Below are 19,324 nucleotides of genomic sequence, written 5' to 3' on the forward strand. Positions count from 1 at the left end.
CTAAGCTGCACCTTTAGGAGTACCACTTCAGGACAGGAGTGGCAGAGAAAGAAAGAAGTTGTCCCCACTGTCCCTTATGTCATAGCTTCTTAATCAGAGTTTATTTTGCAACACAAGACAAGGTGAATCCTTTAAGATTATGGAGAAGATCTTGTATACACCCTGCAAGCACAGTAGAGGGTAGTAATTGGCAGAGGAAAGGAGCCTGCACGCAGATGCAGGATGCATCTACTGCATGTAGCACCCAGAAAGCAGGGACTTCTATTTCTTGTTCAAACATGACATAAAGAAGAGGACACATCCAGTTTAACCCCATCTTACAATATGAACCTGTACATATCCCCTGGTTCAAGTGGAGCATTATGGATCCAGAGTCAAGCTGATAGATACCTATACACACCGGATTATGAATTTAACATAATTTGCGTGGTTCTAAGTTTAATTCAGAGAAAAGTTTCACATGCCATTTTAATAAAAAAGCAAAATTGTGATTCTTATCTTTTAAATTATTTTTCCCCTTCTCCAAGAACTGACTACATAAGACTTGGATTGAACCATGCTCTCATACTGTGTTGGAGTAACACCGTTTAATTAAAATGTCAAGTAGTTGGAATTCTTGCTCACAGCTCACGTCTGCTATTTAAAGCACAGATTTCAAAGTCTATTGCATAGTAAAATCTACCCAAAAAAAGTATCTGAAAATCAATTCACAATTTAATTACCCAGTGCAATCACATCTAACTAGAATATCTGCAAATAATATCTGATTTTTTGTTGTGAAAACATATAAAAATAATTTATTACTATACAAATTTTTATAATAGATAACCAAAAATGCCACCACTGTAAAGACTAGTCACTAACTTAAATTAAGCTACGTCAATAAGGAAACACAAAAACCAGGGGGAAATATTACAGTAAGAGTAGAGTCAAGAATTAGAATTGTTTGACTAGACAGAGATGGCTTTCAGAATATGTTCTTTAAATAGTTGTTAAAATAAATGCTACTCAATATTAAGTTTAATGAATGATTCTCCAGAGACAGGGAAAATAATAATACCATATAACCAAAAATTAAATCACATTTTAAGGACAGATATACAGTCTATGACCTACAGCTCCAATTCTGTAAGGATTTCCATTACAAGGATTTAATGGAAAATATGAATTCATATGTTTCATGAGGTTAAAAAAATGAAAGGATTAGGATTTTAAGGGCTTGTAACATTAAAATAATCAAAATAAATGGTGGAAAACAAGTAAGCAGCCATCATAACAAATTCACTTACCAGTATCTGAGATGTATGCATGGAGTTGAACTGTCTCATCAGAAGGGACATTTGAAAGGTCATCTAAGGACTGCAGGGTGGGGGAGAGATGGTAGAGGGAAGAAATGGGCAACAGAATAAGATCACAGATACATCTCGTTTGAGAGACGCTTTTTGATTCACATTATTTAATTTCCAAACTTTCAGTTCACTACACTAATAGAAAAGCTTAATGCACTGAACAATGCAAGTAAGCCTTTGCCCCACCTGGTTACTTAAGCCTTCCTTTTACGCAGTCTAGGGCCCTTCATTTCCCCTACCAGTTTCATAGGTTTGTGATCATTCTAATATATTTGCCGCTTTCACTTGTTATCTCAACTCTTAACAGAAGTACAGCTACAGTCTTCTACTGAGCATTAAAAAACTCCACACATACCCCCACCCGAACAATTGTGGACATACAGATGTTGTGGAACAGATCTTTTGGTTTTATCTTTATACCATTTTGTTTTCTTTTAACTGACTTCAAACACTACACAAAAGTTACAGAGCAGTAAAACTTGAGTAATGTATCTGCTGTATGTAAAGAGCAACATACGCTTTTCTCAGAATGTTTACCATTGTGAAAAATGAACAGGTACATCCTCAGCTGGCTGAAGCCCTGTTTCCCTATTCAGATCAAAGGACGACCAACGAGTCTTTTAGAAAAGCTTCACTATTATTAAAAAATTAATACATCTGACTACTAAGATTTGACATAAAGCTCTGCAAAATTGTTGGGTGAAAAACTTGGATATGTAATTGAAAGAAATAGAGGACGGGCCACTACACATGTGATCCCAACCTTAAATTACCAGGTGAAAAAACAAAGATGGAGCTACTTAAGTAGAATTCATAGGCACCGGGATCCCAACTACTTTATTTTACGCCAAAATTCTAAAATTCTTCTAAGATACACATTCAAAATGAATATACAGCTATCTTTTATAACTTAACCAAGCCAGTTTAATAGTGAGTTGCCACTAAAATCTACCTAGAATGGGATTTACGGGGTAACAGTGCCATACTGCTGTCAAACTAATACCTCAACCTACATCAATCAAGCTTCTAAACTCCTGTTTCCTTAAACATAAGCCAATCTCATGTGATTATAATCAAAAGACAGGTCAGACTTGAACACATAAATTATTTAAAGTCTGTGCTCTAGCCCCTTCTTCATCTGAATCTTTACTATCTCCAAAATATTCCAACATAATACTCCACTCCTTCCTTCACAAGCTCTCTAGAGGGAACAGCTCTTCCTGCCTCAACCACATCAATTGATCTCTGCCTAAATATCCACTATGGAAGGCAAGGGAAATAACATTTCTGTTACAAAGTTTAGATACTGAATAAATGGCATCATTAAAAAGGTCTGAACATATTAACGATGCTTTAACATGTACTGTAGTAAGGATATCTAAATATCTTGTGATACAGCTTGTAAACTTAAGAGTAGAAAAGTCCCAGATTGAAAAAAGTAGAAGAAAGAAAAGCCCATTTGGGAAATCCATTTTGCCACTGCACACTACAGCAGTGTGTTTATGTCTGTTCAGTGGAACAACAGATGAAGTCACACAAAAACACTTTGAGAACAGACATCATCTTTCCCTCAAGAACTCCCAAATCATGTTACTGTATGCTGGAGAGTATTCTGGTAAAGCATCACCATAAGTGACTCTTCCGATAATCATTAGATACTTGCTTTTGGTCATTGTTGGATACAGGGCTAGAACTTCTCTGACCTAGTCCATTCTTAAGGAAGACACCCTTGGACAGTAGCAACCCTATAAGGTGTGCTCTGTACTGCAGTGTCCAAATTTAGGAGCAGAATATCACCTGAGACTGATCAACAGCAGCTAACTGTGGAAGCTTAGATAATTTCTTGACATTCTTAGAGCTCAAATCTTAAAGGATTTGATTATTAGTCAGATGGGAGGGACGTTATCAAAGACAACAAGTACAGTCAACTCCTCCAATATTTTGCTTGGTATAAAATACTGACATTAAGGTACTATCAAACGTTTCCTTACCTCCCTTCATTCCATTCTGAGAGTGCAGTTTTCCACTTGATAACTGAATGGGGTTCAAGCTGACATACACTAATGATTGCCAGAAGTTCAACCCACCCATGTCTGCTGCCATTCAAGGTCTTAAGATATGTAACACTTGTGTAACTCCTATTTACTCAATGCAAAAGCAATACGTAAAGCTCACATTATTGATCCATTTAGATGAAATCTGAAAGAGTCTATAAACATTTACAGTAGTTTTATACCCCCCCAAAATGCCCTATTGGTTTAATACAGTAGATTAATATGTCAAACTAACAGGTCAAAATTAAGAATATACTTCTGTAAAATAACTTTTCTTCAGATTAATTTTGAGCCTCTCTTCCAAATGATCTTAAAATACATTCTTACAGTGGAAGTATAAACTGCAGGCAATGTATTTTATAATAAAAAATGTAGGAAACGCCCAGCTGCTGTGGCAAGGCACTATATGTAGCAACAATTGACACAAGTAAATGAAATCGCTGAAACTTGAACAGGTAACACAACAGTTTGTATTTAGTATGACCTAGTATCTTTGAACGAGGTATATTCACAAGAACACAAGGTAGTTAAAACAGGAAAATATACCACAATCCAATCTTATTTAATACACTGTCATTAACTAGAAGTACAGAAATTCCCTGACCTTTGAAGTAACCTTTCAAAGGTCTATTTTTCTTCATGTAACTGACTAACACAAGGGAGCTAAACTATGTGCACAGAAATTTACTTTTGACATGGAGTTCAGCCAGGAAAAACTAATCTACCAGTATTCAAACACCTGTAAAAGCACTGAAAACCCTGAACAATATGGACTACAGAAAGTAAAAGTTCTTCTGCATAAATAAAACTTTATTACACATTTCTGCTAGAATGTTCTTCACTCTCTATAAAAATATTAAATGTCATATTCTGCAAATACCCTTTGCACAACAAAAACAAAAAACAAGATCTTTAACTGTCCCATGCAAATACCTATTTGTATTGCAACAGTGCTTGATAAAGACTTTAAGACTTTCTAGCTTGGTTTAGAAAGGCCACACGAAACTAAGCAGCAGATAACCACTAGGCTAGATGAGCCACTTCAATCACAAATCCCCATCCATAAAATATGACTTTGATATGTCAGAACATTCTTAGAAAAAGTACTCAAGACATTTAAAAGATCTTTTATTATAGAGATTAGTCAACTAATATCTTGTGAAATGGTACCAGAATTGTATGTAAATTTATAAAAATATACAGCTAAATTAAGTTTTCCTAATGCATCTAACAGGAGTTTGCATAAATTATTACCAGGTGACCTCCTCCCCTTTTCTTTGTATTTCAAAATGTAAACAAGAATCAATCAACTCCTACACAGAAACACGTTTACATTTATGTTAAATGTATTCCTTTACAAAATAAACTCTATTCCTCTGCATGCACAAGCATGATCTCAGCAATGCACTGGAACTCCTAAGGAGCTACAGCATCTTCCAAGAATGTATTAGAAGGGCCTATGATTCACGTAAGTGAGGAAATTACATGCAGATTGCAAACATTTCTAAAACTGAAAGATTTGGAAAAATACTCTCATATGTCCAGTTGAGCCCTGCATACCCTGTGGCTCAGCTACACAGTCTGAAGAAACAAGAGGGAGGGGAGGAAATACATCAAAATGTTTATGACATTCTTCCTTTTTAAATAACTGTGAATTGATTTTTGGTTTAAAACATTTTAAACCTAGTAAGATTATGTGGGACAGGTTATTTGGAAAAAGCCTGGTAGAAGTATACAGTTCTCTTCATACTTATGCAACCACTAGTACATGCAGAAGCGTATTTCAAATATTTAGGTACATTCATGTAACAAAAGGTTCTGACAAACTGACCCTGTTAAGAATTGCTTAAAAAAATAACAAAAATTGAACCTGAAATTAGTCAGATTAGAAAACAAAGATCCATATTCTGAATAAACTCCAGATACTTCAACGTTTCCAAATCAAGTCCTACCTCAAAGAAACAACAGCAATCAACCTACACGAATCTAATTAAAAGCCTCATTTTACAGTGTATTTGAAATTAATCCTTCAGTTTCAAAAGATTTTTTTTCACCTATTATTACTTAACCCAAAAATTATGTCTATTTAAAAAAAAACAGGGACAAGAAAGTATGCTTTGCATAAACTACAGATTATTACTGCTTCTGTGAGAAACAATGCAAAATTTCATTAACCACAGGGGAAAATACAAAAAGGACAGGTTTATCTTACAGATAAATTGATACCTTATGTGTGGTTTCAATTTGATTCAAGAGCTTTCTCAGAAATTAAACTGCTGTGAAGTAAGACCTCTACGTGCATAATTTAAACTATTTATAACACATTCCCTACTGCTGGGGAGAAAAAAAAAATAATAAAAAAACCCCCAAGTACTTACCAGATTTATGCTGCCAGTAGGAGACCCATTAAAAGATTCTGGAAGCAGAGAGGAAAGGGAAAGGAAAAAACAGGTTAGAAGATTTTCTCCAGTGTTGGGCTACACACAAGAAGTAAAAATGCAAAGACAAAACATGATGGAAAATAACGGACAACTGTGGCATTGGGCAAAATGTTGCACCCAACATATAAGTACTTCAAGTTTCCAACAGAGATATCTAAAGGAAAATGCACCTAAGTCTATACAGCTATAGGTATGAAAAATAATTCAGAGAACATTCCTTTTTAAGTTTATATCACCACATGACATTGCTTCATTAAGGAGTCAGTTGAATAGTTGAACAATTTCCATCAGATTTGTACTTCAATTAATGAGAATTATTATTTTAAATGCTTTAAAAAGCCACATCTCCTATGTACTATTTCCAAATGATTAATATAGTTATGCATTAAAACTACCCAGTATCTTGCAGAATCTCAAATATTTCTGAATTAAAAAATGAGAATGCAAGAGTTACATACTTATTTTAGTGACATGCTTGTTACCAAGACTCGACAAAAAATTTACATGAAATTAATAAAGTTACTACAGAAAAAAAAGCTATGTGACTCCCAAAAGAAATTACAAAAAATGCACAAGGAGGAAACATTAACTTAAAAATCAGAGATACTACAGGAACTTTCTGATTTCTCAAAACCAATGTGGATCATTTTCTTATTTCCACTTTAAAGCAGAAAAAAATGATTCTAGGAAACCCCCCTTAAAGACACAGAGCTCACCTCCTTCACCATCATCTGATCCTCTGAAACTAGGATCCTTCAGCATATCCAGCTCAGCTAACATACGTACATACAAAACATTCTGTTTGAACGAAGGGTAGAATCTTTCATCTCGCAGCATCAATTCATACACCTTATTGAAATAAAAACGCCAACTTCAGAAATATTTTACATTTTTTAATTAATCAGACAAGCTTTCATAAATTGTACTTGACCAGCATGTATCTGTACCATTATGTGTCTCCAGGTTTCCTTTACAATCTTAATGCAAGTTTGTGAAATTTCAATTCAGGCTTGCTCTTAACGGAAAGGTTATGAGAACTAATTGTGCTAGAAGTGTAATACAGTCTGAGAAAACATCTAACGAGTGAGACACGTACATATAGGAAGTAGTACATTAACTCTAAATGTTTCCTTCCTCTCCTCTTAATCATTTCAATTGCACTATAAACATATTTGGTCTTCACTCATTTCACAACAGGTTATCTCTGAGAGTCCTTCTTCACTGATAAAACTACAACCAGAGCCTGGCAGACACTCACAGGGAGAGTGAGAAGAGGGAAAGGAAGGGAAGACACTGCATACTACTTTCCTGAAAAATTCCAGTTTGGCCAACACAGTATAATCCTACCTCACTAAAGATTTAACCACACCACCTCAAAAACTTATCTATATAGCCTATACAGTGACAGTATGTATACATATACACACACATATTTATATGTGGTGGGAATTCATTTACAATATTTGGATATTCATGTCAACTCTAGAATATTTTAATGATGGAGTTTTTTTTCATAGAATGCTTTCTACAAGTGCTATCACCTGGTAAGAATGGAAAAAAAAAATCATACAGGTCTGAGGAAGTCAATTTTTTTATTCTTTTGTAATTTCTTCAGCAGAAATCACATGCAAGGACCTTGTAAACTACTTTAAGCAATACAGATTTCACAAGGGTTTTCATTAGTCTTAAATGTGGGCCTCAGGTGCAACAGAGCAATTCTAAGTTCTACAGCTCACATCAGTAATTTTCAGCATGAATGAGAACATTAAATTAATGACCTAAAACTGTCTCAGACTGGGTATGTAATTTACTGCCAGAATATTTATTTACTTTTTTAGAAAATAATATATATATTAAACTTGATTGATAAAGTCTATGTGTGCAGACAGTAAAAAAGACTGTTTTATCTTCAGTATTTTGCTGCTTCCGAGCGCTACACTGTGCAGAAACAGAACAGTCAAATTAACTTCTGGAAAGAGATACAGAATTTAATATAGTAACATGCTTACATCCACCTTTGAAAAAAAGAGAGCTAAAACTGAACCAAAATTGTACACAACTTAGTTATCCTACACTTTTCTTAAATTAGTGCACAAACACAAATAATGATCCCATAATTCTAAATTGTGCTTCATAATTTTTTTCATACGGGATACCTACTCTGTCTACTGCTTTGAAAACCATGGGCTATGAATGGCTAAGCAGAAGTTGGCAATTTAGAATATGATTTTTATAGAATAGGAAAATGGTAAAGCAGGTTTTAAGTTTCAGATACTTGAGTTCCTTCCTCCTTTTTCAATGGCTGCAGTAACATTTAATACTCTATAGCATTAGCAGTTCTTATGAAATACAGGATGAATACAGTATACCTTTCTCTGAATGTCATCAAAGATTTCAGGCGTTGGATCCTCATGGTTCAGTGTTTCTGCCAGTTTTGCTACTAAGTTGTCATCAATATTAACTCTTGGAGATGCCTGTCATGGAGATCTAAATCAACTTTTGCAGCATAAAAATAAGAAAGCTTCTATTTTCACAAATAGAATCCAATACAATTCTTCAGGTTTCTAAGTAAACTAAGTTTCTGCTTGATGAGCATCTCTAGAACTGTCTAGAACACACAAAAGGAGTCAGACACCCTTCTTCCCCCAAAATTAAGTTCAGAGTTCATATTAAAACTCAGAAGTTTCAGGATTAAATACAAAGAATTTATGCACATTATTTGGAAGCAATACCTAAACTAGATTTATTCAGACCTAGAAGCAAGTTTTACTTATTTATGAATAAAAAGATCTAGATTCAGAAATTAAGAACAAGCCAGTAATGAAGTTGGATGAGTCCTGTAAGAGTTGAATCCAAGTAAGAAAATTGATGAAGTTCTGAAACATCTGTGGAAAGGCTAACAGTTTCTCAACTCCGCCAGTTTCTGGAGGTATTACTAGTAGCTGTAAATCACAGCAGCTTTATGTGCAGAATCTATTATAGCCACCAGCATGCTAACTACATCAGCGACCAGATTCCCAGTCATTCCTTGGTACAACATATTCCAAACCCCTGTCCATTAAGCACTTTTAAATGAGCCCAAGTTCACACACTTTCCCAGTTTTCTGTAATACAGACAGGGAGCCAGCACTGAACCAGAGCCAACATAGCTCAGCTGATAGTATGGCTGAGAGGCTGAGTTTATCAGCTTTGGAACAGGTCTAGTGTTAGGTGACTTCTGCCTTCAAACTACTGAGCATTCAGTCAGCTCAAAAGTCCATCAGAAAAAACTCCGCATAGTTCACCATGTTGATCGACTACTGGGGTGAAAAAGCCATCACAGCAAGCTCTGTACAGACCATGCTGATAGACTATTAAGGTGAAAAACCAAAGCGAAACAAATTATGTGGAAAGAGAAGCATTACGAGATATTTGAGGGATAATTTGTTGAGGAAAGTTTTTGAGTGAGTTGAGAGGTGACCGTTATGAATACACAAATTCAGAACAAAGACGCTTTGTTAACACAAGTTGACAAGTGTTTTCTTTCACAGAAGACTCCATTATTACACGACTACTGGAAGCATTCAAGCTTAGCCTATTGAAAGATACCCAACTGTGATATGTGAATAATTTACACAGACAATTACAGAGGCGCACAGGAAGTTACTTCATTTGAAAACCAAATCTTAACCCAAGTTTGTAAAAAAACCTGGATTGCATTTTTTAAAAACATTTCTTCTTAAGGGGCGTATGGGGGTGGAGGGCAGAGTAAAAGGAAGGGAAGGGGGAAAAGGACAGCACACACAAAGGAACAGAATTTCTTGTTCTGTCTTCACATTTTCTCTATTCCAGGAAGTCAGCTTCTGAGGAACACATTCAGGGCATTTGACAGGATAGTCAGTGCCAGTATGAGCCTTTTTAAAAGGGGAGGGGGGAAAGACATTTTCTTACTGCTTGACATGAAAGAGATGATACACAAGCAATAGCTTAAATGTCAACTTGTGTTACATCACATCCATTCCGTATTAACACAGCCCTAACAACCAAAGAAGCATCTGTGTGAAGAATAAATTCCAAACAATGAAGAAATAAGTTATTCCAACCTTTTCTGATAAATATTGCTCATAAACTCCAAAAGCAGCTGCTCTTAATAGACCCTTGGTTTGATTAGTCTGGTATTTTCCATCTTTCTGCCGGCTTTGAAGTACCTCCAGCTGTTGCTGTGCCGTAACCCTGTATCCTTCCACTGTCATCCAGAAAAACAGATGTGCTTGGCCACCAGTCTGCTGCATGTAATCTACAGAAAACAGCCACCACACAACCATAGTTACTGTTGTGAATCTTCAAATAAGATTTCTATATGATAATTACATATGGAACTCCAGGATCTGGTTATATATCTAGAATACTTGTCATCTAGAGTAAAAAAAATAAAAAGTACTACATAAATATTGGTGATAATCAGTAAACAAAATTAGCAGCAAAGTCTAGGATCCTCCTTCCAACGCTTCTTGCAGATGGCTGTCACATTTGCTAAGCTCCAGTCAGCTATCATGTCCTCGGTTAGCCAGGACTGCTGATAAATGGACAGTAGGTCAGTAAGCACTTCTGCCAGCTCCCTCAGTACCCTCAGGTGGCTCCCATCTGGCCCCATAGGCCTGTGTACGTCTAAGTAGTGTAGCAGGTCACTGACCATTTCCCCTTGGATTATGGGGGCTTCATTCTGCTGCCCATGTCTGTCTTCCTTTTCAGGGGGCTGGGTACCCCAAGAACAATTGGTCTGGCCATTAAAGGCTGAGACAAAGGAAGAAGTAAGTACCTCAGCCTTCTCCTCATCCTTTGTCACTATGTTTCCCCCTGCATCCAAAAAAGGATGGAGGTTCTCCTTAGCCCTTCTTTTGTTGCTAATGTATTTATAGAAACATTTTTTTATCATATTTTATGGCAGTAGCCAAATTAAGTTCTAATTGGCTTTTGGCCCTTCCAATTTTCTCTCTGCATAACGTCACAACATCCTTGTAGTCCTCCTGAGTTGCCTGCCCCATCTGCCAAAGATCATAAACTCTCCTTTTTTTTCCTGAGTTGCAATCAAAGCTCTCTGTTCAGCCAGACAACTCTTCTTCCCCACTGGCTTATCTTTCAGCACATGAGGACGGCCTGCTCCTGTGCCTTTAAGATTTCGTTCTTGAAGAACATCCAGCCTTCCTGGACTCCTTTGCCCTTCAGAACTGCCTCACAAGGGGCTCTGTCAACCAGGCTCCTCAACGGGCTAAAGCCTGCCCTCCAGAAAACCAAGGTTGTAGTTAAGCTAATCCCACGAAACAAAAACTATCATTTCACGATCACTAGGTCCAAGATGGCCTCCAACCATCATGTCACCCACCAGTCCTCCTATGTTCGCAAACAGCAAACAGATCCAGTGGGATGCCTTCCCTAGTTGGCTCACTCACCAGCTATGTCAGGAAGTTATCTTCCACACACTCCAGAAGCCTCCTAGACTGTTTCCTGTCTGATGTACTGTATTTCCATCTACTGCATAAACAGTACTATCACTGCCCACAAAACTGATGGATATTCTTAGTAATGACATCAGCCGCCCAATTAATTCACAGAAGAGAATCAAACATTAGAAAATATTAAAAATTGATTATACAGTTTTAATCTATCAATTTCTTGATTATAAACGTTGATGATAAACCTAAAGTAGTACATAAATTACCACTGTATTTTAGCTTCTCAAACAGACGACCTTCAGTAGCCTCGTAATCCTCTAAACTTCAATCTAACATCTATAGTCAATAGCTCCATTAGCTTCAGCAAGACCAGCAAAAGAAAGAGTAACGATTATGGTTAAGTTTCTGAGTCATTCTAATTACAGACCTTCTTCCAATGATTCTGTTCTAAACAGAACAAACATACAAAGTGACAGACCAATAAAACATTGCAAGAACAGTCTTACAAAGAGATCAGTATTGAAATAAGCTTGATACAAGCTTCTGAAAATACTGAGTATAGCGTTCTGATCAGTAAATTACAGGCTGATTTGCAAAAAAGGTTCTGGTTACTTCTGGCAAGGGGCACTCAGTAAATACCTATATTTAGCATTTTCAAGTGTACAGTCCTCTGAATTAGCATATTCCTTATAAATAAGACAGATCAGATAAATTAACACTTACCCATAAAAAACTGTAGTGCAACATTGTCTACCAGAATATGGTCCAGAGGGACTGTGCAAAGTTTTCCAAAGTTTGCTGCCAGTTTCACAGTATCTATTTCCTGTAAGACACAGTTCAGTGTGTTCATAGGCTTTTAAAACTTCTACTTACCACAAAGCAGACATAATAAAAATAATTTACATTATCGATAATAAAGGACCCTCTCAACTGTTAGTTATTTCCACAGTCATTCGTAAGTGATGATCTAGATCATAATGTCACATTCTCTAAACTATTTGCCTTCAACATGATGATTTCTGTTACATGGGAAGCTGGATTTTAACACTGCCATTCATATAATACTATACCAGCCAAATTAACCTGAAATCCCTCACCAAATGCGGCAGTAAGCATTTAAATCAATTAACAAGATGAATGTATTTCAGCATTTGATGGGATGCAGGTCACCACAACTTAAATTCATCTCTGCCCGACTTTCTTCTGTCAATATGACATTTCTCATTATTACAGCAATGCTTCTGGGTCCAGCTGTAGAAATTTTAACAGTCAACATACACAACACAAACCACGACAACGCAAGATCACATTATCTTTGGGCAACATCTAGGTCCAATTAAGAGAGTCCAGAAACTAAGCAAAGTCAAACATACTGACTCTGTCAGCTTTAAAATATAAAACAAGCAACACAACAACATGAGATTCTCAGATTTAACATGCAGTTTGCCTTAGGCTTTTTGTTGAACTGAAGAGGTAAATGTCTAATAAAAGGCAATGCACAGAGCCTACAAGGCATTGTAAAATAATCAGCAAGCAGTACCTTTATCAACAAGAAAAGAGATCTTTGCAAAAAACTAAGCCTGACGCACACAAGGTATGCACTGGAGCAGCAATAAAAGAACTGAATCTAAGTGTATAGATGCAAAGCATCTTTGTATTTATGTAACATTTTGGTTTAACTCTTGTATTGAGAAGGTAAGAATAGTTTCTAAGATATAGTGACATTCCTAAATCGCTAAAGCCAGAATCCAAAACCCTTTAAATATGTGAAGGTTAAGAAATTCTTTGTGTAACCGAACTGCAAATACAAAACTAACTTCAGCTGTATAATGTATTCCTATAACTGCATACTCTTAAGTTGTATTTCAAAATGCAAGAGTTAAAAAGCTAGAACGAACTAGTAAGTCATTTGCAACTGCACTCTTTAAGAACTAAAAAAATTCTATAACACTTACTTTTCCTGACTGCAATCTCTGAATTCTTGAATCACATACTTTAATAACATATAATAAACTGTTTATTTGATTTTTTATAGTGTTGATATCTGAAAGCAAAAACAAAGAGGATTAAACAATGCAGATGAGTATATAAACTCTTGTTCTGAAATGCTCTAAAAATATCATAGGAAAAGTGATATACCACTACAAAACACATCAGCTTTGAATAGGAGGGGGTTTTGTTCCAATTTAAACACCTTACTGATGGAAGTGAACAATAAAAAAAAATACTTTTCTCCTTCCTTTTTCAGATTAACTGTTAACTGACTACCTATTAAAACCTAAAGTATTACTCAAATTCTGAACCACCAAAGCAAGTTTCAATTTAGCGGAAGTATACCTAACCGATTAAAAAAAAAAAAACAACAACAAAAAAACCCAAACACTTATGAAGATATATTTATATTACTTAAATCATATTTACTTTTTAAATAACAAAATATTTTATACTATCCTGCGTCAGAATTTTTATTTTTTAAACTTTCAGAATATACTTCAGAGATCTTGCTGTTAAATGCATTTCAGATTTTGTATAACAATACATTACTAACCGTCTCCCGCTGTATCTAGAGATCGAAGATATTGCAGTTCTTCACTTGCTTTATCTTTCACTGCTTCCAACTCTCCTATATTATCACTTAATTTAATAATATTCATAAAGGCCTCATAGTTACAGTTGGAATCACGGATCTGAAACAAAGTTTTACAGTGTGAATGATGCAAAACAACTAAAAGCACGACATGATTTTTCATTAAGTCAATTATTTTCATACAGCACTGCAAAGCGGCATTTTGAAAAAACTCTGTGCTTCTAAACCTTCCTTTGATAGTAAAATTTTACATGAACCAAGAAAGCAGCAGCATGCACAGTCAAAACCTATTTCACACCATCATTTTCTGTTCTCAAGAAGTACAATAAAGACACATGGAAAGTTTGTCAACCGTTTTAATGAAAATCTTGTAAAAAACCCTCTTCTGCTATTACCCATTTCCTTAGCTAAGTAGGCAGAAACTGGTGAGGCCACTGAAAAGGTTTCACCTTTGCCAAGGTCCCCTGCAAGTGTACAGGCTCCTAAAGTAATGGCTTCTTAAGATAGAGAATTACAAAAAGAATTAAACCATTCTACAATGCAATCATAACCTACTGGGGGGGGGGGGGGGGGGGGAAGGAAATTACTGAACTAATACTCTCTCTGGAACCCTAATTTAGATAACCTTGTAAATACTATTAAACTATTTCAACGCATACTGTTTTCCCCATATTGGTATAAGGTGAACCTGCTCTAGGGACTTAAAGGAATTTGTGCAAGTGAAGTAAACCTGCTGTGCTGCCAAGATCACTGGCAACTATGTTGTGAATGAAGCACAGAGATCAGCAGAAGGTTGGCAGCTTTACAGCATGTGCACACAGGTGCAGAGGGCTGAGTTCTAATGCTGTCTTTACCACCTGAAGCCAAAAAAGTCACTTCACCCACATCTTTCATAAATGCTCATTTTGATATGGAAATGTAATGCTTGGTCTGTACTGCAGAAGTGCATTGACATGAGTTGTACAGAGCAGAAAGAATGAAGACTGGATGGATACCTTTGACCAAAGTTAATGGAAAAACCTTCTAGAAATCTGCTTTTAAAAGTAATAGTACAAAAAATACTTGAACTTCAAACATTTTGTAAAAATGTGAGTTTCACAGTGAAGACAGACAAGTTTGGATTAACTTCTAATTTTATATTGAAGCTTTGTATTATACTGCAAGAGAACCAGTATTAAACTCTGGTGTACCTAGTGAAACATGTAATGAAACCTCTAATTTTCAGAAATTAGAATCAGATTTGAATGAAAAAAATTCTTGCCAAAGATTTTGAAAGGAGCCAGAATTTATTCCAGTCATCTCTACTTCTGACCTTAATTTCTGCAGCATTCTTCATTAAGACTTGTAATAAATTTTTGAAAGCATTTATTCTTCTTTATCTTTCCTCTAGCACGTTTACCTCCTCATCTCAGAAAATGATTATGAAAATTAATATTTGGGACATCACCATCATAATAGAAAGCTTTGTAAAATCTCAGAATTGTACCTTTGGCTGCAGCTGGGGGCAGTGCTCAGTAAATAAAGAATGAGGCCAAGTTACAAATAGAGAACATGCATAGGAGGAAAGGGAAAATAAAAATTGAAAATCTTGGACCATATGAGCAGCAGTGCTGTTTCTTTTTAAAGTTAGGTTCTTGTAGAAAAGCAGCGTGCAAACTTTTACATGAAATGGAGGTGACTGGAGTGACATTATACACACACACTTGAATTCATTCTATACATAAGAACTTTACTCTGAAATCCAAGGATATTTTCAGTGTAGTACTTGAATACATAAGACAATACTAAAATATATGAATAAAAGTAGAGAGAACTTGGGAAAAGGGAAAAAAAATTAAAATTGATTCATGACCTGTAAGGGAAAATAAACTGTAAGTTTTAACTTGCTTTGCAAAAAAAATCAGTAACATTAATTAAAGTGCGACTATTCTATTTATGTTGATTTTACTATATATTACTACTATTAAAAGTCTGGGGGGTTTTTTGCAGGTATATTAGGGAGACGTCAATGTAAAGACTTTGTTCCTTATCATTCAGTTAAATATGTAAGGGTTACCACAAACACCCCTAAAACAATCACTGTGAGATTCCTTAACAGAAGCAAAAAAAAAACAACCCAACACAATCTTACTACTTGTCATTCTGGAGACCCCTTAAGCTTTAAAGGACACATCAGAAAAACAGTCAAGGAAAAAAACAAACAACTTCCATGGTTACTGCTATACTTCCTGAGCAGCTAAGCAAAAGTCAGAGGGCTCAACTTTACACTTTATCATACATCTGTCCCCAGTCAGGCAACTTTTGCTGAACAACCACAACACAGTGTACAGGTAATATAGTGTGAATGTGTACGTTTCTGTACAAACACACACATATATGAAATTTAATATAGCAACTGTAAGTTCACTATCTCTGTCAATATATCTATTGGTAATTTTTCTACTAGAAAGGTATCTGCCATGATTACAGGGAACACAATTAAAACTTTATACGAAAATATTCTGGAAATATAATGTTTAAAGTGAATGATAATTCTTACCATCCATATGACATACTGATTAATATAATCAGGATCACTGAGCTGGTTTATTAATGGAAGAAGAATTCCTCGGGAGAGGATTTCCTGAAAAACAAAATATAATATACATATTATACATGTATTCATAAAGCTAATATAGTTGCAACAATTTAAAGATCACTGTGTAGAGCTTAAATAAAAAAAATTATTACAGAAAATCCTCAATAGGCACTAGCACATTCCCTTCCAATTAACATCAGACGACATAAATACTTCAAAAAAAACAACATCCATTTTTGTCACATTTTTCTAATGTTGCTAGAGGTAAAAGAAATTTCAAGAACATTTTGCAGAAACTGCTCTCTGCTATTAAATACTTATTAAGATTGTGCTGAATTTAAAATAACCTAATATTAAATCAAATCAATTTTGAGGAGCAGTTCAGATCTAAAATTGTTTATGGCATTAAGCCAAGGAACTGGGATGCTTTCAGAGTCTGTACTTACCCTGACAAAGTATCGCATGATCTTGTTCTGGAAGTCTCCAGGAGGTAGCAATATATACAGTAAAACCTCACACAGATCCCTTAGGAATCCTAGTCAGGGAGAATGAAAAACCCTTAGCATGGTTTTATGTTATGTTACTTCACATCTTACCTGATATCATAAAAAACAACAGATAAATCCTTAAAATTAAATTAAAACATACAGTCGTATATATTATTATAGTGCTAGCCCCACAGCAACACCTTTCAGATTGAATATAAGCAGCACTGATGTTAACCTGAAACAGATCTAGAGTCTCAAAACCAAGACAAAAGACAGCCAAATTCCAAGAATCAAAATTTAACTGCAGTGTTTTCCTTATTTAACATATACAGGCTTTTTTTCCCTGCCTCCTTCACACTTTGCCAAAATGAAAAACCGCTATTTTTAATTAAGAGCACAGAGTAGGGATAAGGAAGGCAGATCTAACAGAAAGGCCTAAGAATTTGCAAAGCCATCTCCTGCTGCCCAGAAAACATATTTCTATGTTAAAATTCTTCCAGTGAAAAGAGGAATAGCTACATATGTACATACTTCATTATAATTACAGCATTAATATGTACAAATTAGAAAAAATACACATGTATAGTAGATAATCATGCTTTGAAAGTCACATGCTAAGATTTCAGTATATTTCATATTGTGAACACAATTGTTAGTATAATTTAGTCTGCTACACTAAAATCACTTGAGAAGATAATACTGAGAGACCTTCTTCATCTTTGGGAGAAGTGCAGACTAGATCACGACAGACTTCTTTCTCCATTTCAACTTCGACCTCAAAGAATGTATCTACAAGTTCCTCAGCTTGATCTATGCAAAAGAACATAAGAAGAAATACACTTTTTTTATAAAGATCAGAAACTTAAGTGTAAACGTTAATTATAAAATAAAGCTACCTGTATTTCACACATGTAAGATACCTGTCTACTCAGACCCAAACAAAGAAAAAAATATAAACCATTACATTACCTTTCATCTGATCGCCTTTCTCTGCTATTCTTTGCTGAGCTTTTCTGAAAACTCGAAGATGAGTGCCAAAGTCATCAACAAGTCGTGTAGTGAAATAAGGCTGCCAGTCTGTTTCCTTTGACCTATGAGAAAAGAACATCCATGAAAATGAATTATTTTATCCTGAACACAAAGAACAGCATTAAGTTTCTGCTTCTCCTTCCCCCCTTCCAGAACCACACTGATAGTAAAAATGGAAAGGCAAAGAAATAAATCAGTCTCCTAATTGCCTGGCCACTTAAAATAAATGAAATATTGTAAAATACCACTCTCACACCACATTAGTATTTATGCTTGAATTACTTTAAGGTCAACATTTGTATCTGAAATAGTGTTCCGATTCATAACATTGTCAAATATCTGAAAAATCCTGATATAAACAGTCTACAACCAAAAACCTAAAATATTCCCCAGTTCTTTTTCAGCAATACTTTCTATCATTTTGGAAGGGACGTAAACAAAATCATTTCCTTCTGAATTTGCAGCATACGCATGAGTGAGAAAACACAATTTCACTTGAAACTACAAGTGACGTAATATTATCAACAATTAATTCCACAGCTTATATAAGAGGTAATTAGCATGCATCTCCAACAATGCACATAGGTAAAGTCAGAAAATAGTCACTGTTAGAATTGCACAGAACTACTTCCTTATTGGTATGAAAAAGATGCAGAGATATTCCTAGATGTCCATGCCTTACCAGACAAGCTGAAAAGGCACTTGTACATTATAGGTTGAATGAAGCTAGATGTTACTGATGGCTTTTATTCTGCAGTAAGTATTCCACTACCTGGATTCTCTCAGATACCTACTTTGTTACAGCATAATCCTTCTACAACGCATCCATTTTTGTGTTCATTCCCTCACCTGTTCTTTCTTCCCTCAAAGAGAGAGGAAACGATGAGGAACTCTGGAGGAGAGGGAACCCTACCGCAAAATCTAGATGCGGAAATAAGCAGCAGAGCTGCCTCAAAGAACAGTCAATCAAATCCATCAACAATCCAGATCCACCATCCGCACAATCAACAAATCATACAAAGACACTAGGTGGCAGCCTTACATCAGCATCCCAAACGTACAACGAAGAGAAACTACCCACTGTATTCATTCCCCCCAGAAGCTCACAGGGTGTACGAAACAAGAGATTATGGTACTAATCTAAGACTGCTACAGCTATATCCAACTACAGTCATTGTAAACACACTAGATTATTTTTTCTTAATAACTACTACTGCAGCCCTGTTAAAACGATTTGATTTGTACAGAACAACACAACCGCACAGGAGTGGTGGCTATTTTTGAAGAACTATAGAACTGTACCAAAAACCCACAGAAGTTTTAATTAGAGGCTTTCACACTGATTTATCTTGGGAATAGCCCTGCT

General features: G+C 35.5%; 1 protein-coding gene across 8 annotated transcripts in view; it reads right to left on the reverse strand.

Moving 5' to 3' along the window:
• Positions 1–19,324, reverse strand: part of SNX13 (sorting nexin 13) — a 67,573-nt gene that overhangs the window by 17,786 nt on the left and 30,463 nt on the right. For all 8 annotated transcript variants that reach the window (XR_008731795.1, XR_008731794.1, XM_055707706.1 and 5 more), the window contains exons 6-17: positions 17,899–18,020; positions 17,638–17,739; positions 16,888–16,976; positions 16,403–16,486; positions 13,825–13,963; positions 13,232–13,320; positions 12,000–12,099; positions 9,927–10,120; positions 8,214–8,318; positions 6,561–6,693; positions 5,782–5,819; positions 1,290–1,359 (exon numbers count right to left, since the gene is read on the reverse strand). Coding sequence is in view for 6 of the 8 variants with exons in the window: in XM_055707706.1 (XP_055563681.1) it covers positions 1,290–1,359; positions 5,782–5,819; positions 6,561–6,693; positions 8,214–8,318; positions 9,927–10,120; positions 12,000–12,099; positions 13,232–13,320; positions 13,825–13,963; positions 16,403–16,486; positions 16,888–16,976; positions 17,638–17,739; positions 17,899–18,020 (1,265 nt within the window). In the remaining 2 variants the exon portion in view is untranslated. The remainder of the gene's footprint in view (positions 1–1,289; positions 1,360–5,781; positions 5,820–6,560; positions 6,694–8,213; positions 8,319–9,926; positions 10,121–11,999; positions 12,100–13,231; positions 13,321–13,824; positions 13,964–16,402; positions 16,487–16,887; positions 16,977–17,637; positions 17,740–17,898; positions 18,021–19,324) is intronic.

Source organism: Falco cherrug, chromosome 4, assembly GCF_023634085.1.
Source record: "Falco cherrug isolate bFalChe1 chromosome 4, bFalChe1.pri, whole genome shotgun sequence".
NCBI classification, from domain to species: domain Eukaryota; kingdom Metazoa; phylum Chordata; class Aves; order Falconiformes; family Falconidae; genus Falco; species Falco cherrug.